This window comes from Pelodiscus sinensis, chromosome 16, assembly GCF_049634645.1.
Source record: "Pelodiscus sinensis isolate JC-2024 chromosome 16, ASM4963464v1, whole genome shotgun sequence".
In the NCBI taxonomy this organism is placed as follows: domain Eukaryota; kingdom Metazoa; phylum Chordata; order Testudines; family Trionychidae; genus Pelodiscus; species Pelodiscus sinensis.
Genome location: NC_134726.1, coordinates 13,443,966 through 13,466,639, shown reverse-complemented (window position 1 = coordinate 13,466,639; position 22,674 = coordinate 13,443,966). Strand labels below are relative to the sequence as shown.

General features: G+C 45.1%; 1 protein-coding gene across 2 annotated transcripts; it reads right to left on the bottom strand.

Annotated features, from left to right (window-relative positions):
- Window positions 1-53: 53 nt before the first annotated feature.
- Window positions 54-22,382, bottom strand: NUBP1 (NUBP iron-sulfur cluster assembly factor 1, cytosolic). Of its 2 annotated transcripts, none has more exons than XM_075899294.1 (11): window positions 22,170-22,382; window positions 21,840-21,944; window positions 21,543-21,676; window positions 16,465-16,533; window positions 13,319-13,351; window positions 11,632-11,722; window positions 8,124-8,278; window positions 4,516-4,626; window positions 3,838-3,940; window positions 1,890-1,973; window positions 54-236 (listed from the first exon to the last, which is right to left on the bottom strand). In XM_075899294.1, exons 3-11 carry the CDS (start codon window positions 21,651-21,653, stop codon window positions 184-186), a joined length of 810 nt encoding a protein of 269 aa, XP_075755409.1. In that variant the 5' UTR covers window positions 21,654-21,676; window positions 21,840-21,944; window positions 22,170-22,382; the 3' UTR covers window positions 54-183. The 2 variants fall into 2 exon arrangements, with proteins under 2 accessions (XP_075755409.1, XP_075755408.1); XM_075899293.1 differs by having other exon boundaries at window positions 22,039-22,177.
- Window positions 22,383-22,674: the final 292 nt, after the last annotated feature.

The following is a 22,674-nucleotide window of genomic DNA, read 5'->3' as shown; positions in this document are numbered from 1 at the left end:
GACATCAGATAGATTACCTTGTATTCAAATATTAAGGTGATCACACAGAGAAATTAACACAAGAACTTTAATTTAATTATTTATTCATAATATAGAAAAGAAATAGAAGTCTCCACATTCTTACTATCAATTCAGGAAAAAATAGTTGCTTTCCTATAATTAACTGCACATTTATTCCGTTTCCTAGTTAGATAATTTTTCTTGTGTGTGGTGTAGGCCACAGTATTCCTGAATCCCTGCAAAGAGGCAGAAACAAGGTAGCAGTGAACTTATATTATGTATTACTAGCACATTTACCCGCATTGCTCAGGTTCTTAAGGAGGGGCTCAGGGCAGAGAGCTGGGAGCGTGAAAGGCAGAGGAGTCAGGGTTGGTGGATGAGAGCGGGGCTCTGGGCTGGTGTGCGCGCATGCATGTGGATGGGAAATTGGGAGGGCCAAAGACTCCCCTCACCCTCCTGAGAGCTGTATCAGGGCTGCTGGCTTTTCCCCTTCCTGTCCCTGTCAGGGAGCAAGGGCAAAGTGCACAGATTGTCAGGGAGCAAGGGGAAAATGCAGTTTGCTGCATTCTTCACTCTGGCTGGGCAGCACAGGAAGAGAAACAAAGGGGGAACAGCCAGCCATGTCCCTGTACGAATCTGGGCAGTGGGAGCCTACAGAGCACCTGGAGGATTGAAGGCTCAGGGCTGGGGCAGTCAAAGGTAAGGGGGGGGGGGGGGGGGGAGAGAAGACACACCCTTAGCAAACCACTTTCACCTGCCTGGTGATTCTGTCTGTCTCTCTTCTGTATGGTTTTATAAGAAAATCCGATTCAAGGCATATCCCACTTTCCCAACACAACCAAACCCTTACACTGCTTTAAGTTATAAGAAGCTGTATACCGAATTTCTTACTGTTTTAGGAGTTCTTGAACAGAGTCAGTCTCTGTCTATATATATATATATATATATATATATATATATATATATATATATATATATATAGAGGTGACTGCTTGGAGAATAAATCACAACATTTTGTCTATTACCTTGACTTACATTTGAAATGGTAAAAGAATTTCTCAACATGACTTTTAGACCTACTTTTCTTCTGCAATTTGAATACTTTCTGTATTTTGTACAATTGCTCTTCCAGAAATGTAAGTGGGACATTTATAAGTTCACTCACTGATAAGTAGGGATGTATGCGTATTGGGTAGTGGAGTAGAGACATGACTAATCACTCCCCCCTGTCGCCTCTATCAGAGAAGCAGCAAGGGGGGGGGGGGGGCAGTTCAAAAGCCAGTTCCTCCCCAGCACTCTCTCCATTGGGGGGGGAGAGGGGGAAGGGAGGCGGGCAGTGGAAGCAGAGGTGCCATGAGAAAATGGCGCGAGCAGGGACTGAAGTGGTCCACTCCACAGGGCTCTTGGTACATTTTAAAGGGAAAGGCGGAATCCAAGATGAATGGGGACTATTTGAGGGACAGCAGGGATAATGAGCGCCTTACCATAACTAATTGAGTAGTCGATGGAAATTCCATCGACTATTTGATTAGTTGATTAATCGAAATTTAACATCCCTACTGGTAAGCTATAAAAATTCTTAAGAAAGGCCGATTTGTAGAAAGTTTTGATAAACTGTTTTATGATATATTTGCTGGAACTCAATGAAGGTCAAAAAACCTATAAATGACACACTTATTTTTAATTGGGAATTAAGTAGCTATCATTTTGACAGAATTTAATAGTTTAAAATATAAGTGACTGAAGTAATTCTCTGAGACAAGAGAACAAATGGTGAATTTCATGATCTTATACTGCATATTTGTCAAAAATCAAGCTTTTGACACCTTCATAACAGAACTGCTCATTCAAGTCATTCACTCATCAGCCTTCTAACATGACAAACTTACTTTGGATGATATGCCTATAAGATAAAGTAGCTGGAGACTCAGGTATTTCAGAAAAAAAAGATTGGCCTTGGTCACAACTTTTCCCTAAAAGAAAAAAAAAAAGGGGGAGGGAGTAATCCTAAAACAACGCCCCAAATTATTTCCCCAAATTACTGTACGGTAGCTCCTCACTTAAAGTCATTCCTGTTAACATTGTATCATTGCTGTCCTATTCGAAAATATGCTTAAAGTCATGCAATGTTCTGTTATAATGGTCTCCGCATCTCCTCTCTCTCTCTAGCACCTGACTGCCACAATCAGATATTTCAGTGCATGCCAGGAGGCTGGGAGGGAAGGAGCAGGAGCAAGAACACTGTGCACTCAGGGGAGGTGGCAGAACTGGAAAAAAGTGAGCTGAGGTGGAGCAGAACAGGGGCAGGGAGAAGCATGGCAGGGCATTGGGGTAAGCAGTGGAGTGGGGGCAGGGTTTGTGGGGGAGTTGGGGATTGAGCCAATTTGAAAAACATGTGCCTGCAGATTATGTGCTCTGCAAAGCTTACAAATGCTGTCATGACCAACAGCAGCCTGCTCCAGCGGAGTGGCTGCCTTCAAGCTGCTTTCTCCTCTTGCGATATCGCTGTGTGTCATGGCTGCTACTGCTCGCTCCACCTCCTTCTCATGGGATTAGCTGCCCCTCCTACGGCTGTCTCCATTTGTGCAACAAATATGGAGAACGCCTCCTTCAGTGTTGTGTCCAAATGTAACATGTAACCTGGTTCCTTTAGGAGACAACCTGTCTCCAAAACCCCGGGGAGTGGTGGCATGTTCAGTGAATAATTGGAGCAGGCATATGTATGATCTCCTGATCAGAAGCCAGCAGAGACATCTCCATCAGCTGCTGAGGAAGGAAGAAGCAGTGTCCTTTCCTATGTGCTGCTGCTTGCCTGCTCTGCCTGGCCCTTGTGTCTAAACCTAACCTACAAAGCTTATACAGAAAGAACTCTGCAGGCCTAGGAATAGGGGTGGCATTGTTCCACAACCTCAGCAGAGCTCTGGGGCCAGAGGATAGTCACTTATCTAGTCACAGCTGTGAGTCAAACTGCAAGTAATGTTTTTTTGTCTGGCAAAGTTTGCCTAGAACCTAACCACCACTTTTTACATTAATTCTTATGGGGAAACTGGATTCACTTAACACCGTTTTGCTTAAAGTTGCACTTTTCAGGAACATAACAATATTGAGGAGTTACTGTACTAATCCAGTGAAACAAAAGATTTACATTCTTCCTGCGCGGTGAAACAAATGAAGCATGATAGCTATTTTCTTATAGATGGCTATTAGAAGTAACAGACTGAAGTCCTAGATTTAGAAATCTATGCAGTCGCTCTGTCTATACCTTCTTTCCACCTACCTGGGATGCTCTTCCTTTACTCCACAAAACAGCACCACCAATCTGGTCTTTCTTTGGACTCGATTCAGTGTAGTTTGGTGTATGTTGTGTATTAGTAACTTGGTTGATCACATACCAACTATTATTTTTTAATATATCTAATTACCCAATGAAAAATTCCAACTAAATTCTGAATAGCAGTTTTTCAGTTATAGAAGCTCTAGTTTTAACTGTATTAAACTGTATTCTTCCTTATGGTATGTTTTCATCCAGTCTGCAATTATAAATGAGCAATTTTTCAAAATATTTTACCTTTATTAACATGACTTATTTCAAGTGTGCAGGACTGGATGATTACTATTTAAACCTAAACAATTCATCGTTTTACCCGTTTAACATGCCCAAGGCATGTTATATCAGTTCCATAGTTACAGGATTTTAATTCTACAAAGGTTACCTATTGGACCCTATGTTGTGTGTTTGTCACAGTGAGCAACTAACACTTAGCAGATACACCAAAAATAATCCCAAGTAATGGCAGGTACATTGTTGTTTTTTATTATGTAATTTGCCAGGATTACCTATTCGAGGATCTAGTGGCACTTTACCCAGTAGAGAAATATTTAAATTTTGGCACATCTTCTCTGCTCCTCCAGTTGTTGGAGGAAAGATCTGAGTTTCAATCTGTAATATAAAAAGATAATAATAAATACATGACAAGTAACAGAAGACAACTTCAGAGAAGATCATTTTGAGCAAAACTGAAGGGAGGATACAGTAGTTCTTGAATGCAGAGTACTTTGGAATTGTATTACATTTCAAAGGCTGCAGCATCCCACATCAGCTGTTCAGAGATGCCAGCCAGTGGCTCCTTTTAACAGGAGAATTTAAGACATTAAATTGTTAAACACAGATGTGTAACCGAAGCCTGCACTTTAGAACTGCCATATTTATATGATGTCCTGGCTCCTAAAAACAGACAAAACTAATCCTTGGCTTCAGGGAAGCACCCTTCATGCCTATCCTTAGACAACAGTACCTGTTATAAAAGCGCTTGATGCTGTTTCCACCAACAGAAACAGATTCCCCACCCCGTACTGTTAAAAAAATGGTTTTTGAAATAAACAGCTTTATCAAGCAGATCAAACAAGTTTCTGCCATGATAAGTAAATCCTTTACCACCTAACATACATACATTTGGAATGTGTATATTAACACAAGAGTGAAAAATATTAGCAATAAGATTTAGATAGTCTTACCTTACATTTTGGGCATACAAAACCACTCATATTTTCAACAACACCTATGATGGGCAATTTCACCTTATGACAGAAGCTGATCTCTTTTCGAACATCCTGAAGTGATACTTCCTATCAAATGAAAGTGTTATTTTTGTCAGTCCACATATAGTTGTCTTTCATCTATGGAATTTCCTGCAGAGAAAACTTTCCTAGCACAGAAATATTTCAAGCAATGATTTCAAGAGCTTTTACTGAGTTCTTGCAGACCTCTCTTCACATTCTGAGTATGTTTTCCACCACCAGATTAAACATATAACCTACTATCTGGTTTACTCAAATAAGGATCTTCTGTCTTGAGACTAACCAAAGATTATCAAACTGTTTAGATCTTTATTCAAACAACTTTGCTTCCAGCATCTTTAAATCTATTCACTATCTCTAGCATGAGGATCAACCACCTTTATGTCTATCACCTGTATTCATATCATATATTCAGTGAAAAGTATTCTTTAAATAAAACATTAAGCAGAGATTACATTTGCATCTACTGTTAGTTCAGAAAGAGCAATCAAAATCTGGTCAAGGTATTGAGGAAAACGTGCAAGAATGGTTTACTCACTATTTCCAAAGTAAACTCAACACCATTCCCTCTCACCCTTCTCATACACATGCATGACCTCATTTCCTTCTACTTCCTCCTACCCCATACCTTGCATTCTGCTCCCTACTCCCTATTCAGTATTCCATTTGTTTCCTGTCCCTTGTGCCTCTGAACATTTTCTTGATGCTCCTAACTCCTGGAAAACTGTGCCTCTTCCTGCTCAGTTGGCCTCTTCTCCCCTCTTTCAAATTGCCCACTAAGAATACACTTTTTATTTAGCTAGACTTCTATCACTAACTCAGCTCTGCTGGATGACTTCAAATGGAGAGCTTCTTCTCCACTTAAACATTCTCCCTCACCTCCATACACATCCGAAGGAGGAAGAGTAGAAGTAGAGTGAACCATAGAGGTTCTACTTTCCTTAAAGAAAAGAAAAAGCAGTTCACCACAACTCCCTTCTGTATGAACAACACTAGTAACTTCCTTGTTACCAGGCCTTACTTTCCTCCTAACACCACCTGTAAGTCATAAGAACATAAGAATGACTTATGTCATCCAAAGGTCCATCCAGCCCAGTAACCTGTCTGCCAACAGTGGCCAGCACCAGGTGCCCCAGAGAGGGTGGACCGAAGACAATGATCAAGCGATTTATCTTCTGCAATCCTTCTCCAGCCTCTGACAAACAGAGGCCAGGGACACCATTTCTATCCCCTGGCTAATAGCCTTTTATGGACCTAACCTCTAGGAAATTATCTAGCTTCTCTTTAAACTCTGTTATAGTCCTAGCCTTCACAGCCTCCTCTGGCAAGGAGTTCCACAGGTTGACTACACGCTGTGTGAAGAAGAACTTTCTTTTATTAGTTTTAAATCTCCTACCCACTAATTTCATTTGGTGTCCTCTAGTTCTTCTATTATGGGAACTAATAAATAACTTTTCTTTATCCACCCTCTCCACACCACTCATGATTTTATATACCTCTACCATATCTCTCCCAATCTCCTCTTTTCTAAACTGAAAAGTCCCAGTCTCTTTAACCTCTCTTCATACGGGACCCGTTCCAAACCCCTAATCATTTTAGTTGCCCTTTTCTGAACCCTTTCCAAGGTCAAAATATCTTTTTTGAGGTGAGGAGACCACATCTGTACACAGTATTCAAGATGTGGATGTACCATAGTTTTATACAGGGGCAGTAAGATATTCTGTGTCTTATTTTCTGTCCCCTTCTTAATAATTCCTAGCATCCTATTTGCCTTTTTGACCGCTGCTGCACACTGTGTGGAATTTTTCAGAGAACTATCCATGATAACTCCAAGATCTCTTTCCTGATTTGTCATAGCCAAATTAGCCCCCATCATACTGTACGTATAGTTGGGGTTATTTTTCCCGATGTGCACTACTTTACAGTTATCCACATTCAATTTCATTTGCCATTTTGTTGCCCAATCACTCAGTCTGGTGAGAACTTTTTGCAGTCCCTCACAGTCTGCTTCTGTCTTGACTATCCTAAACAGTTTGGTATCATCCACAAACTTTATAACCTCACTGCTTACCCCTTTCTCCAGATCATTTATGAATAAGTTGAAAAGCATTGGTCCCAGGATTGACCTTTGGGGGACACCACTAGGTACCCCTCTCCATTCTGAAAATTTGCCATTTATTCCTACCCTTTGTTTCCTGTCTTAACTAGTTCTGAATCCAAGAAAGGACCTTCTCTCTTATCCCATGGCAATGTAATTTACACAAGAGCCTTTGGTGAGGGACCTTGTCAACAGCTTTCTGAAAATCTAAGTATACTATATCTACTGGATCCCCCTTGTCTGCATGTTTGTTAACCCCTTCAAAGAACTCTAATAGATTAGTAAGACATGATTTCCCTTTACGGAAGTGTCCAACAAATTATGTTCTTCTACGTGCCTCACAATTTTATTCTTTACTATGTTTTGACTATTTTGCCCGATACTGAAGTTAGACTTACCGGTCTGTAATTGCCAGGGTCACCTCTAGAGCCCTTTTTAAATTAGTGTCACGTTGGCTACCTTCCAGTCATTAGGTACGGAAGCCAATTTAAAGGATAGGTTACAAACCACAGATAATAGTTCAGCAATTTCCCATTTCCATTCTTTTAGAACCCTTGGATGAATGCCATCCGGTCCCGGAGTTTTGTTAACATTAAGTTTTTCTATTTGTTCCAAAACCTCCTCTAATGACACTTCAATCCGTGACAGTTCCTCAGATTCAGCACCCACAAAGGACGGTGCAAATTTGGGAATCTCCCTAAAGTCCTCAGCCATGAAGACTGAAGCAAAGAAATAATTTAGTTTCTCCGCAATGGCTTTGTCATCCTTGATTATTCCTTTTATATCTAGATCATCTAGGGGACCCACAGGTTTTTTTTTTAAGCAGGCTTCCTGCTTCTAATGTACTTAAACATTGTTATTTATTTATGAGTTTTTGACTAGCTGTTCCTCAAAATCTTTTTTTGCTTTTCCTATTACATTTTTACACTTGATTTGACAGTGTTTATGTTCCTTTCTATTTATCGCACTAGGATTGGACTTCCACTTCTTAAAAGATACCTTTTTGTCCCTCACTGCTTCTTTTACATGGGCTGTGTCCAGACTCAGGGGTTTTTTCGAAAAAGGCAAAGAAACTCTATAATCTGCCATAGAGATGTATGCAAGCTCAGCATCATGTTATTTAGATGGGAAAATTCTTTTCTTGACCTCAATTTTCAGATACTGATGTTCTGAGCTAACACTGCTGCTAATGCAATGTATTTGATCTCTAAGGATCAGCATCAAATAATTTGGTTGTGATGAAGGAATTATACTCGGCATGGATCCCAAATTCAGGAAGTAGACTCTGGAGCCAATTGGGTTAAATTAAATCATCTCCTTCTAAGGAAAGACTTTTATCTATTCCCCTTTTTGTACACACGCGACAATTGATTGACATGGTCATAGCTGTAAAGGTAATAAGTATTTGATTTAATTGTCATTAAATTTGTAACTGTACTCGTCTTACCTGAGGAGTAGTGATTATAACTGCTCCATCTACGTGTGTGGAATTTAGATATTGCACAATAGATAAATGTTCATCTGAAGTTCCTGGAGGTGTGTCCACAATAAGGTAGTCAATTTCACCCCAATCCACATCACGCAGAAACTGTTTGATCATTCCTAAAAACAGATGCAAGATGCATAACTAAAATTTGAAACTTAGAAATATACAAACTAGAAATACACAAATTGTTCAGTTTATTCAACATTTGTTGTAAACTTACAGGACCCAAAAGGTTGAATGATAAAATCAGAATGTGGTGTGCTATTCAAAAAGGTCAGAAAGGCAGTTTGAGAATTTATTCTGTGGTGAAAGATTACTCCAAATATGACTGCAGCCACACTCAAAATCTCAAAGCATGCGTCTACTCTGCAAGGAGAGTATGTAAAATGGCACCTTTCCACTTAAAATATCTGACTTCAGCAACAATGTATTTTTACTTCTGTTAACAGTATAGAGCCAACAGAGAAGAATGAAGTGGACTGTATTACTTCGCATGTATCAGAATTATTTAGAATTATTTAGCAAGTTCTAATCACTTACATCCATAAAACTCCATCTAAGACAAGTAATAAAAGAAGTTGCTGAAGCCATAATTTTGTCTGCAGAAGTTTCATTACTGGAGTTGTGCTATAAAAAGTGAAGATTTTAGTTCTGCTCTCAGATCCCATCATTTGCAAAACTGGTACTTAAAAATCACCATCTTTTGATCATTTTAAATATAGAAAGTTTTGGCTTCATCAATCGTGGAACCTCACAATATTAGTACAGAATCACTGTTCAGAAAGATCTGCACCATAAAAGTTATACAGGAAGTCCCCGGGTTACATCAATCCGACTTACGTCGGATCCCTAGTTACAAACGGGGCGGGGGAGGGGGCAGCCCCACTGTCGCTGCCTCCGGCGGCGCGGGGGGCGCTTCCCCCCAGCAGAGTAGGGAGACGCGGAGCTATTGTCCCCTCCCCCCCCCAGCAGACTAGGGAGACGCGGAGCGGCTTTTCTCACTGCGGAGGACGTGGGCAGCAGGACCGCCAAGACGCGCCGCGATCCCGCCGCCTACGTCCTCCGCAGCGAGAAAAGCCGCTCCGCGTCTCCTTGGTCTGCTGGGGGGGGGGGGGGGGCACGCTAGCTCCGCGTCTCCCTTTTCTGCTGGGGGGGGAAGCGCCCCCCGTGCCGCCAGAGGCGGCAACAGTGGGGGAGGCACCCCGCACTAGCTGCGCCCCGGCGACGGCATTTCCATTCAGGCGGCACTGAGGGAGCCCAGCGCATTGTGGGACTGGGCTGGGAGTCCCGTTTGCGGGAGGAGGCGGAGGGAGGGCGAGGAGCGAGCCGGTAAGAGGGAGACCTCGGGGGGGGGGGGGCAGGTAGGGAGATTTAAAGGGGAATCCACCTCCGCCATTAAACACCCGGCCCTGCGCCGGGCTGCGGCCTCAGGGCGCTGCAGCGGCCGGTCGGGGCGCACGGGGCTTGCTTGGCCCCAGCCCCAGCCCCAGAGCCCGGCCCCAGAGCCCGGCCGCGGGGGGGGGGGGGGGGGGGGGGGGCGGCGGCGGGCGGAAGAAGGGGATGCGAAGCGCCGCCGGGACCGCTTTAAAAAACTCCCCACGCCGAGGCCAGCAGGCGACGGGTTAAATTTTTCACCCACCAACATTTTTTATGGCGCAGGGCCCCAGCGGCAACGAGTCCCCTGGCTGGGGAGCCTGGCATGCGCCGCTCGCGGGGAACGTTCCGCCCCTTCCCTGCCCTCCCCGGGGCTGCGGCGGCAGCAATGGGGGGCGGCTGCAGCGCTTCGCCTCCAAATGCTGCCCCGGCACCTCTGCCTGCAGCGAAAGGTTAACTCTGCCCCTGCTGACATTTTACCTGTTCACCCCCTTCCTCCGTGCTTTTCCTGCTAATAATTTCATGTGTAAGGGAGATTGTCCGTGCCCCCCACCCCCGCTTCTGCACAGCTCCGTGGAAGAGCCTCCGGGGGTGGGGTGGGGTGGGGTGTTGAAAGGGGATTGCTGTGTGCAAGGTCTCTTTCCTGTGCACCGCCAGCCGGGCTCCCGCACGGCTGCACAAAGAGCAGCAGTAGAGGCCCTTGTTTGCCTTTAAAGGCAGCAGCTTGAAATTTAAGGTGTCCCAGAGCCATGTCTATCCGCAGACCTCAGCACTACACTCAATGGAGAAATGCTCATTGCACTTTTTCACCCTGTAGATATCCCTCACTTGTGTTGCTATTCCCTGTCCTTGGGTTTATTTTGGGTAGGTACCTGGTCCTGTTCCGAGATGTGCCGCCTGACAGGCAGTTCAGCCGGCGCTGCCCCGAGCGCCTCAGGGGAAGCACCCCCCATGCCGCGGGAGGCGGCAACAGTGGGGGAGGCACCCCGCCCCCGCCAGCTTTGGGTCAATTGGCCCCATGGACGCCCCTGGGCAGCTCCAACACCTCCCCCCCCCCACACCGTCGGCTGGAAGGAGGGTCTTGAGAATGAAGCTTGAGAATAAAGGACTGAGGGAAGTGAGGTGTGGGAAAATAAAACTGAGCTCTGGAGAAATGTTTGGCTAGAGTTTCCCCTACAATATGTACCAGTTCTGACTTACATACAAATTCAACTTAAGAACAAACCTACAGTCCCTATCTTGTATGTATCCCGGGGACGGCCTGTACTTCCAACAGAACACTCTACTCAAATTGCACTATATTTAAAATTATTTACTGTCAAACTAAAAATGACTTTTAGCAGTAAAAAAGCTAGATATATTCGTTTTCTGAAAATTTAGAATTTAGTTAAATGTAAGTAGAAAGCAATGGGAAATGGGATTGAAAGTGTTACAACAAAGTAATTTTAAAACTAAAGTAACACAGAAATCACACGTTAAGGTCTCAAGAAAGGTTAAGCAGTTTTATCACATAAATTCATCAGCAAAATTGACTCAAAAGAATGCTACTTCTACTACCAAACTAAGTAGTCTAATTCCTACCAGTTTTCTTTGATGCACAAAAGAATAGTTAATAGTAAAACAATATTCAGTTAAAAAGACAAACTATTAACCAAATAAGACAGTTTTGCTACCTACATTCATTTACAAAAATTGATTGTCAAATTATTTGAAAATTATGCTGTTGTACATTGAGATTTCTTTTAGATATGCAATCAATTTAGGATTTATTTTAAAACATGAGCTATATCCATGCCCATTCAGAAAGTTCATTAGTTAACATGGAGCACTAAACTAAATATAAATTCTGCCCAAGTGCAAAAAAGTAGATTTACATTTTAATCCATAGAATGCGTACAATTAAATTGTTCAGATTATGCTAGAGAGCTCAGTTCAATACAAGATAGCATTTCATGTCACTATAGGATAGTTAAGATTAACTGCTTTTCTAACAAACTAAGTTTTATATGGAAAAAATGAAGCACTTGATAAATTGCAATAGTTTAGGCTCCCTTATGCAACAATAAAAAAAACAGTGAAAATACTTGATACGGACCATTTTTTTTGGGTCCTCTCCAGATAACAGCATCGTCAGGACCACTGAGCAAGAATCCCACTGACATGACACTTAAATTATCTTCAACATACTAAAAAAAAGAGGAAGTTTACTATTAAAATAGCCCAGAAAGAAATTTAATTGACAAAACATCTTTTTAACAGTTCTTACATTTTAACGCAGCAAAATATAGTTTAAAAAAATTATTGTTGGTTGAAAATAGGGATGCAAGTGACAAGTCGACTACCTGATAAGCATACTTGCTTCCCCCACCCCCTTGCTGCCTCTATGAGAGAGGGGCAGCAGAGGGAGAGCAGAAGCCAGTGCTGGGGGAGGGGGAAGCCATCTTAAAAGCCATTTCCCCCCAGCACTGTCTGGGGGGGCAGGGGAGGCAGAGGCATAGCTGGGACCTGGCCAAGCTGGGACAGCTGATTCCCAGCTCACTCCTTACTTTTCTTTTCCTCCCCTCCCTCCTTCCCAGAGCATGGGAGGAGGGGAAGCAGCAGCCATGCATGCCAGGACATGGCTTGCTTTTAATCCTGTTCTCTGGAAGCTAAGGGAACAAGGTGAATGTGTTGGCATTCCATGCATGTCTCTCATGCTTGGCTGGTGTGTGAGGCACATGCATGGGATGCAAACATTTTCCCCTCACCCTCTTAGTGTCCAGAGAACGGGATCAAAAGCAAGCCACAACCCGGAGTGCAGGGGGGCAGCAGCCAATGGGACCTGAGAAGCTCTGTGACCTGTAGTTTGCATGTCCCTCAGTCCATGCTGAAGCTTGCAAGCTGCAACTGTTCTCTGGAGTCAGCCCATAAATGGGTCAACCACTCGATAAATTTTTTTTCTCTTTTTTGACTACGACACTCTGCTCGAACTGTTCAAAAGCAATTAGAGTGGCAGGAAGGGTTTAGTTGGGCTAGCAAAAATGGATCACCAGGGCGGGGAGGGGGAGAAGAGAAGAGTCCATGAAATTTTAATAGATTGAAAAGTGGTCCATATGCTCAAAAAGGTTGGGAACCACTGGACTACTTGATTAGCTGATTGCACACAATTTAACATCCCTAGTGGAAAATTAAGGACACTTTTTTTAAAAATCAGTCAAAGGCTGAATGATTTCTATACAGCCATTAATCTGACTATCTTTATATTTTAAAGAGCCCAAACTAATAATGCCAATTACTGCAATAATCTTCACAGAATTATTACCGAGAAGACATGTTGCTAAAATGATTTCCCTTCTCAGCATCAAAAAGTCTCAACAAAATCTGAAATATTTCCATGCATTTTGTTAAGAATATCACCTCTTATTCCTTGGGATTTTGTACCTGCAGTATTGTAACAGAAAGTGAAGGTTACATTAGAACCAGAAATAAACAGACTAATCTATTTTCATTGTCCAAACCAAAATAAGCGTAAAGGGAGAAAGCTGAAAAAAAGAGAAACTTTACATTGTTTTAAAATGTTCAGTTATAATCACCCACTGTGATGTTAGTAACAGAAGGAATTTTTTAAAGCTATGATTCTTAACCTGTAGTGCCCCTTTAAGAAGTAGGACTTCTACATATGGAAAAGAATAGGATAAAGGAGAAGCCAGTCCTAGTTTCTATCTGGACTAGGTTCTTTCTTCTCCCTCATTCTTTTTTTTTTTTTTTTTTTTTTTAAGAAAAAGAAAAGACCCACTACTTACCACCGGAGACCATCCAGAACCACTCTGGTGAACCTGAGGATAAAAGCAATGTTTTAAAAACCTTTATATAGAATAGATACACAATGTATGTAAAATATAAGCTACATTGTAATGTTCCTTTCAAACCAGATGCCAAGAAATAGTCTATCTGTACTGAAAGAGTCAAAATCCCATAGCAAACTGCAAAAAGAAAGAGTTCCTGAATTAGTTTGTAAACAATGAATTCTGTTGATGTGGATTAAATGGTTATGGCAGCAAACATGCTGCCTAGCAATTTGCAATATAGCACTAACAGGAAGAAAAGAAAAAAGCCAGATGCTGCCCGTAAATACAGGGATACGTACTAAAAGTCTGCTATGCAGAGAAGGTTTTATCATAAAATACAAAAACTAAAAAGGGGACTGGCAACCAACTCAAAAAAAAAAAAAAAAAAAAACCAAGCGTATACACATTTCTCAAAAGACAATACTTGTTTATGCCAATGACATTACTTTCCTATTAATGTATTAACCTGATCATAAATAAATGCTTTAGAAGCTGCTAATCCCATGGCAAAGAGGGCTCAAATATCCTTCTAATACAAACAGTACCATAACCTATAAATACTGTTTAAAAGTAAATTCCCTGTTCAGAATGTTAAGTGTCTTTGTCCTATATCAGATAGTCTCAAACAAAGGCAAACCTTGCTAAGACCAACTTAAAAAACAACAGCAAATAGTTTGGTAGCTCTTAATAGACTTAACAAAACATATAGGGTACATTTAGATAACATGGCTCTGTTGACAGAGCCATGTAAAATAGTTTACTCGGCATAGTCAAAGAAGCGGGGATTTAAATAATCCCCACTTCATTAAAATAAAAATGGCCACCGCGCTGTGCCAACGATAAGCTGATTTGGCACAGCGCGGCAGCCTAGATGTGGTGCAGTTGACAAGGGAAGCCTCTGTTGACTGTTCCGGTAAACCTCGTTTAAATCCCCACTTCTTTGATTACGCCGAGTAAACTATTTTACATGGCTCTGTCGATGGAGCCATGTAGTCTAGACGTACCCATAGATGGTGGAATGAGCTTTCGTGGGCATAGCCCACTTCTTCAGATGACCAGTGTTTTGAGTTTAGGATGTGCAGACTCAAAATAAATAGGGAAGAAGGGAAGGGAGAGAAGGAGGACAAAAAAGGAGGGGGCAGGAAACAGGGAGCAGAGGGTATGAAAATATCAAAGGGAAAAACAAGTAGGCAGAACTGGCAAACACCTGAAGATTGGATAGTTAAAAAGAAGCAGATAAGGACCAAAGGACAACAATAGAAAGGAAGGGTACTTGTGCAAGAATCTACATAGACAAAGAGCTGTTTGCACCTTCATTGAATGTTAAGTTGATAATGTCCCAGCCATCCCTCATCTCGATTGAGGCCATCAGCATGAGAATTTAAATTGTGGATGAATTGTAATTCTAGTACCTCTCTTGTGTATTGGACTTGTAGAATTGGTTTGTGATAAGACAGCCTGGAGATCTTTTAAAGAGTGTTTAGATAGACTGAAGTGCTCTCCAACAGGTTTCTGTATGTTCCCTTTACATACATCTGATTTGTGTCCATTGATTCTTTCCCATAGGGACTGTCCAGTTTGTCAAATATGTATAGCAGTGGGGCACTGCTGGCATTTGATGGTATAGATCAAATTACTGTTGAATGATCCTCTGATTTGATAGCTTATGTTGTTGGCTCCAGCAATGAATTCGCTTGTATAGATATGTGAGCGGAGTTGGCACTATGGCTGATTGCAGGGCTGGGTTCCTGGGTTTTTATGATGTGGTTGTGTAGCATGGTTACCAGAAAGAATTCTCCCTTCTCCCCTATTTATTTCTGCACATCCTAAACTCAAAACTCCTGTCATCTGAAGAAGTGGGCTGTGCCCATGAAAGCTCATGATACCATCTATATGTTTTGTTAGTCTATAAAGTGCTATCAGACTATTTGCTGTTGTTTTTTAAGTTTATCCTGTACAGACTAACTCAGCTACCCCCTGAAGCTTCTTGCTAAGACCAATGGTGTTCCCAATTAGCATCTGTAATGAGGCAAGTTAGCCACCTGCCGACCAAAAAGGGAATGCCACTTCAATATACCCCGGAGGACAGAGCCAGATCAGCCTCTCTCCACTCCCTGGAAGTCAAGCAGCAGGACTAGAAGACTGGAGCTGAGAGCTCAGTTAGGGTGCAGACACCACAGGAGACAGATGTTCCTCACAGTTCCTTGGGCTGGGAGACTGAGATGAGGTGGAGGACAACTGACTTGGACCACCAAGACCACCACCTGACACTGACCTAGGGGAAGCCAGCAGCTGATCAAGGACCCTGATGAGTCACTGGGTTGCAGTGTGGACTCCCTGCTGACTCCGCAGCAGATTAGTCTGCTGCCATTAGGGACCTGGGCTGGGGCACAGCAGAATGGGTGAGCCTCTGCCCCTCCTGCCACCCACCCTTCGTGGGTGGTATTCTCTTTTTCCACCCAGCTACAGCTAAAATACTTGTTTGTTTCTCTGCCTGAGGCCAGGCCAAGCTCAGTGATTGTGCTTGCCCTGCCCTGAAGTAGACAGTAGAGCCTCGGCTGGACTAATTTCCTGCTCTGCCTGCAGCCAGGCTAACCTCACCGACTCAGAGACTGACTCACACCCAACCAGAGCACAGGCTAGTTACTGGTTGTAGTGAGCCAGGTTAGCACCTTCTGACCTGCAGTGGTATTGAGACCCCACTCTGATCTACTCCAGTACCAAAACACAGTTTGCTTCTACTTCTCCAGAATTAAAGAACAAGTTATAATAAGATTGCATATCTACAGATGATTCCACAATATTATAATCTTCAAAAAAAATGAAGTTCATTTTATGTTGTGTTATCCTGGCATTAACTGTCTACTTGAAGAGTGTGTATTGTTCTATAAGCTAGCTAAAGATGTACTGAATTTGGAGGAGCTCAACTTGCTTTTTATTATTTAAGCATTTCCACAAATATTTCCCAAGAAATTATTCTTAAGCCCTAAATATACACAAAACTGAAGGCAAACTGAATCAAGCAAAGCTTCCTGGAAATAACCTATGAGGCCACTTGCGACAAGTTTCTCTTACTGTTTAAAATATAAAAACAATCTTACCTGTTCTCCTTCTATACCCATTATTTTTGGGATTGATGGTCCACAAATATCTATATCCAGAAGAGCAACCTTAAAAAAAAAAAGTTGGAAGTAAGTTTGCACAGAGTTGTTTACATGATATAAATTGGAAGCAAACACTAAAATGAGTTTAAATTTGGAGAGTGTTTAGCTTAGACTAGCACTGGGAAACGATGTATTCAGACATTAGATCACTAGCTTAAAGACAAGACTGCCTTTACTAAATTTATTTTCAGCAGCAGGACCAGTTCTAATTAAGGATGTAAACTCCCATGTAATTGTTTAACAGTGGAGTTTACTTCATGATTAACTGGTTAACCAATTAAGGAGGGTCATTCCAGCCCACGGCCAGGTTAGAGCAGCCCACAGATGCAGGCAGGGCCTGCTCCAGCACATCGAGAGAAGCCCCTGCCTCTGATGCATCCAGGCCCACTGTGAACAGGAGCAGCCCCTGTCCATGGCAGGCCCTGTGGGATTGGAATTGCCCCTGTCCATAGTGGGCAGGGAGCTGCTCCAGTCCTATCAGTTAACCTTTCATATCCCTAGTCCTAATGGGCACTCATTCACTATCTTAATGAATGTTCCTTGATAGCTTAATGTCTTCCTTGATAGCTGCAGCAGGAATTGCATAGGGATAGCACCTGAATCCTCACCCTCTGCTATATCTAAGCTACAAGAACAAGTCCAAGTTGCATATTTTCAATGGTTAGAGGGCATTCCATTTTAAGTTTTATTGCTAGCATGGTTAGAAAGCATGTAAAACAAATTTTCCCATACATCACATTGGTAATAACATGTAGCAGAGCGAATAAGTCTGTTTTTATTTTTAAAAAAATCTGATCTTTTTATTTTAAAATCAGTACTAAATTTCTCATTTAAAAATACCAGTCAAAATTAAACCTCATGATAAACACACTACACCTACACTTACAGTCTCATAAAAGTGAATTAATGGCTCTAGTCTGTCCAGCTTAACTACTAGCTCTTGATTCTTGAAAGTTCTGGGCTTTCAATTTCAGTTTCTCAGCAGACTAAAAAGTAACACGTGTTAAAGAAATACACAAGTTGGGTAGGGTTGTTTTGTGCTTATGTGGTGGTATGCCTGGGCCAAGTATGGCAAAGGAGTTTGTTAAGACACTGTCTTAGAGACAGACACAATATATAGCAAGGACTGGGAGCCCATGTTGATGCTCCACCCTCCCCCGTCCACGGGGCTGGAGCACACAAAATCTACTAGCCTGGGCCCCCTTGGGCTCTGGTGTGAGAGGGGAATGTAGGGAGTGTCTTTCTCCTTCTCAGTCAGGGTCACATCAGTGAGTGAGAGTGGGGGGGGGGTTGGTTTTTTTTTTTTTTTTTGCTTCTCATATGTGTGCAGCCTCTGGCAAATTTTTCTGTTGTCAGCCAATTCCAACCCAAAAAAGATTCCCCAATCCTGATATAAAGGAAAGGTCAAAGGCAACATCAAAAGAAAGTGGAGTGGACTGGAAAGAAAAAGGAAAGACATTATTCAGCATGCACACAATTTTAATATCCTCCCCCCCTCCCCACACACATACGCTTTTGCTGCAGAAAAAGTCATGGTTTCTGGGTATAAAAGAGACCCTATATGGGCATATTTTGAAGAAATTCGTTCTCTGGGTAAAAAATGAAAAGATTTCAAGTGTAAGCACTTAAAAAAAGATGATGCGGGGCCTAGCTGCAAGAATGTAACATCAGAAGGAAAACTGCTTATTGGGAGAAAATTATATAGATGAAGATGTGAATATGGCTGAGTGGATTAGGGATGTAATATCCCGTTTGATCAGTTAAACAGGTACATGTTATGTTTAACTGGTTAACTGCTTAAATGAGAACAAGTGTCGGGTGGGGGCTACTCTGGCTAGGCAGGCTGCTCCGGCCAGGCCAACTACGGGCAGGGACTGCTTCATGTGGGCTCGAGTGCTTCCCTATCCGCTACACGGTGGGCTGTTCCAGTCGGGCTGGGGACCCCTCCGGTTGCACTGGATGGGAGGCTGCTCTAGCCCTATTAACCATTGACATCCCTAGAGTGGGTCAACTGGTTAGTAAATTAAATAATTCACTTAGCAATGCCTCATTCTTCAAGACTCTATGCGTTTTGAGAAATTCCCAAGCTGTTTGCTGTGTTGGATGCTGTGAGAGAAAAAAAAGTTTCTTAGCTAATCCTTATGGCTTGTTTAATTAGTTAACTAGGTTTAGAATCTACTACCCAAGTACAGGCAGTCCCTGGGTTACGTACAAGATAGGGACTGTAGGTTTGTTCTTAAGTTGAATCTGTATGTAAGTCGGAACTGGCATCCAGATTCAGCCGCTGCTGAAACTGACCAGCGGCTGACTACAGGAAGCCCGAGGCAGAGCTGATCTGCCCCGGGCTTCCTGGAATCAGCCGCTGATCAGTTTCAACAGGCTGAATCTGGACGCCAGTTCTTACATACAGATTTAACTTAAAAACCCCAGGCATCCCCAAATCAGCTGCTGCTGAAACTGATCAGCGGCTGATTCCAGGAAGCCCGGGGCAGAGCAACTCTGCCTCGGGCTTCCTGTAGTCAGCGCTGGTCAGTTTCAGCAGCGGCTGACTTGGGGATGCCTGGGGCAGAGCAGCTTGGGTGCTGCTGGGTTGCTCCAGTAGCGCCCAGAGCAGCGCTACCGGACCAACCGGCAGCGCCCCAGCTGCTGTACCACAGGCGTCCGGAGCAAAGCCGCGGAGCACAGGGGCAGCGGGACAGCCCAGACGCGCCGCGGCTGTCCTGCTGCCCGCGTGCTCCGTGGCTTTGCTCCCCGTCTCCCTGGTCTGCTAGTCTCCAGCAGACCAGGGAGACGGGGAGCAAAGCGGAGCAAAGCTGCGGAGCACGCCGGCAGCGGGACAGCCGCGGCGCATCTGGGCTGTCTGCTGCCCGCGTGCTCCCCGGCTTTGCTCCCCGTTTCCCTGGTCTGGGAAGACGTGGAGCAAAGCCGCGGAGCACGCGGGCAGCGGACAGCCCAGATGCGCCTCGGCTGTCCTGCTGCCAGCGTCCTCAGAGGCTTTGCTTCCTGTCTCCCTGGTCTGCTTGTCTTCAGCAGACCAGGGAGACGGGCAGCAAACCCCGTTCATAACTGCGGAACTCGGGGACTGCCTGTATACAACACAGAAAACTGCAGTTAAGAGAAATTTAGAGTTGCCACTTAGTATCATTTTCTTATTTTATATTACGCTAGGGGACATTGCACCCTGCTCACTACGCTCGCCAACCACTGTTTCTGGGGGTTGACAGGTCTGGCTCTCCCCCTGGCCGCCAGGGAGTCAGTCCTGGCTTCTTGGCCCCCCCCCCCCATCCTCTTGTCCCCCAACAACCCTCCCTTGCCTCTCAGCTCCCCTTTGGCCTAAGGGGTGGGCAAGCCAGCGGGCAGTGAGGTGGTGGCTTGACTCAGGATGCTGCCTGCCTGATGCTCCAGCCTCAAACCCCCTTCCCTGGCAAGATTACAGCACCAGCGCTTGCCAGGGGAGTGGGGATAGAAAGACACCCTGAGGCTTTGTACCAGATTTGGCTTGTGGGAAAACACGCGTGCTGCTGTGGAGAGGGGAGGCCCAGAGCTCCATGAACCACAGCCGATCTCCCTCCTTACCCCCACCTCCGTCCTCCATTTTTGCACCCCCCTACCCCTCCTTCCATCCTACCGCACCCCTCTACCTCCATTTCTACACCCACTCATCCTCTATAACCCTTCCCTTCCCCACCTATTTCTACACCCGCTCCCCATCCTGACTCTCACACTGCTCATCCTCCTGCTTCCATTCCTATATCCCCCTCACCCCTACCATGCCCCCTTACTGCACTGCCCATCTCCACACACACCCTATCCTCATTTCTCCTGCCCTACACACACCCTGCCCCCTCCCATGAATGGCCACCCTAACCAACCAAGAAACAGGCACTAGCATGTTGGCAGTTGCTATGAACACTGCTGAGCTACCCCTTTGTGATGCCTCAGGGAACTGTGGGGGGGGGGGGGGGGGGAGGATTAGCCCCAAGACTTGAGCCACATGGAGGGAGAGGGGGTTAACCTCCGGCCCACGTGGCGCAGAGCTGGCAAGGAGTTAACCTCCGGTCCGTGCGGCAAGGAATCAGTAGGAGGTCATGGGGGGGTTCACTCCCCCACCCGCGCCCGGTGGTGTTTCCATTCAGGCGGTACTGAGGGAGGCCGGCATTGTGGGACGGGGCTAGGAGTCCCATTCGCAGGAGGTGGTGCATAGCCAACCCGCCCCTTCTTTGCCCACCAGCGACCCGCAGCCGAGAGCATGCGGGGGGGACACAGGCACCTCTGCAAGCTTTCAGATGCTGCAGGCTGCAGCATGTCTCTGACCCAGGCCCAATCCCGCAGTGCTGCCCTAGCTTGCTGAGAGGGAAGTGAAGGTCCTAATAAATCTGTTAGTCTCTAAGGTAGCGTAGTACTCCTCACTGTTTTTACATGAATAAGTGGCTGCAAGTTAAAGGCCTTACACTGCAAAGTCCAGTGAACTGACTGGTTCTAGGACTGACCTTTCGGGTCATGAAAGGACCTTCCCTCTTATCCCATGACAACTTAATTTATGTTAGAGCCTTTGGCGAGGGACCTTGTCAAAGGCTTTCTGGAAATCTAAGTACACTATATCTACTGGATCCCCCTTATCCACATCTTTGAAGGGGTCAACAAACAACTTTAACAGATTAGTAAGACATGATTATTTCCCTTTACAGAAACCATGTTGACTTTTGCCCAACAAATTATGTTCTTCTATGTGTCTGACAATTTTACTCTTTACTATTGTTTCAACTAATTTGCCTGGTACTGACAATAGACTTAGCGGTCTGTAATTGCCAGGATTACCGCTAAAGCCCTTTTTAAATATTGGCATTACATTAACAATCTTCTAGTCATTGGGTACAGAAGCTGATTTAAAGGATAGGTTACAAACCATAGTTAATAGTTGGGAACACTGCATGGAGATTGACTGGCAGCGTGTCCGTGATCGACTGGTTGGTGACCACTGATCTATACAAAAAAAGGTGAAAGGTGTTTCTCACCTGTTTAGTCTCATCCTCTGCTAAGCCGTGAGCCAAGTGGGCACTGAAAGTGCTCTTGCCGACTCCTCCTTTCCCCGACAAAACCAGGATTTTGTGCTTCACAATTTCCATTTTCTCCTTTATTTCTGCTACAGCTGTAACGGCAAAGGCGGTCCCAAGAGTCTGAGCCACGAGCACCAAAGGGAGGGCGCCCCAGGAGCGTTCCCTGACAGGGCTGCGGGCCAGAGTTGAACCCTTCTCCTTATTTCTCGCCCTCGGCAGACCGGTCCCTCCTCTCCCGCCCCCAGCGCAGCTCACCCGGGTCCAGAGCGGCCGGGCCGCCGGAGGCGCACAGCCCCTGGTTGGGGCATCCCTGGCAGGCGGCGGCTGTGCCCGCCTGGGCGCTGCTGGTGCCGGGACAGCCTGCAAGGGAAGGAGAGAGAACGGGCGGATCCGGGTTAGAGAAGACGAGACGCCGCCGAGGTCCCTGGCGCGGCGCAGCCAAGTCCCCCCTCACCCTGCGGCGGCGGCGCGGCTCCCGGAAGCTCAGCCATGGCTCAGCCGGCTGCGAGCGCTTCCGCCTGGCGCCAAACTGCTTCCGGGTCAGAAACCCCGCGGCCAATGGGCTAGAAACCTGAGTTCCGTCACCTCGGGGCTGGGCAGAGCCTGGAGGCGCGGCAGCGAGCAGCGAGCAGGCCGGCGGCACCTTCCAGCACGGGCGCCCCCTCGTGGCTGCGCGGCGCTAGTGACGTGCCCGAGCGGCTGGACGGGAAGGAGACGGGCGCCAGCAGGGGCCGCAGCTCGCGGCGTCGTTACGTTGCACCTTAACCGCGTCAGGCAGTAACTTCTCCGGAGCCTCCTGGACTAGACCCAAAGCCCAACCCTGACGTCACAGCGGGGGAGGAGCCTCTGGTGCGCGAGCCACGTGGAACGTGCTCACTCCCATTTGATTAAGAGAAAGGAAAATCCACGGCGGTTTGGGCGCTCGTGCCAGCGCACCCGCAGGGGGAGGGGGAGGGGGAGGGGGACATAGTTAGAAATACTAATGGATGCCAACTGTCTTGCCGGCTCGTGCCTGGGAAAGCCCAGAGTGAATCTCCAAAATGTCCATGGGGGGCGTTCTGCATGTTTCTTCTGTTGTGGCTTTGAAATG

Excerpts from the sequence above, each read along its gene's own strand:
- NUBP1 (XM_075899293.1), bottom strand. The coding sequence starts at position 22,075 with ATGGCTGAGCTTCCGGGAGCCGCGCCGCCGCCGCAGG. Across the intron at positions 21,677-21,839 it reads CCCGGCCGCTCTGGACCCGG|CTGTAGCAGAAATAAAGGAG; the intron begins GTGAGCTGCGCT and ends TTGCCGTTACAG. Across the intron at positions 16,534-21,542 it reads CAGAGGATGAGACTAAACAG|GTTGCTCTTCTGGATATAGA; the intron begins GTGAGAAACACC and ends TTTTTTTTTAAG.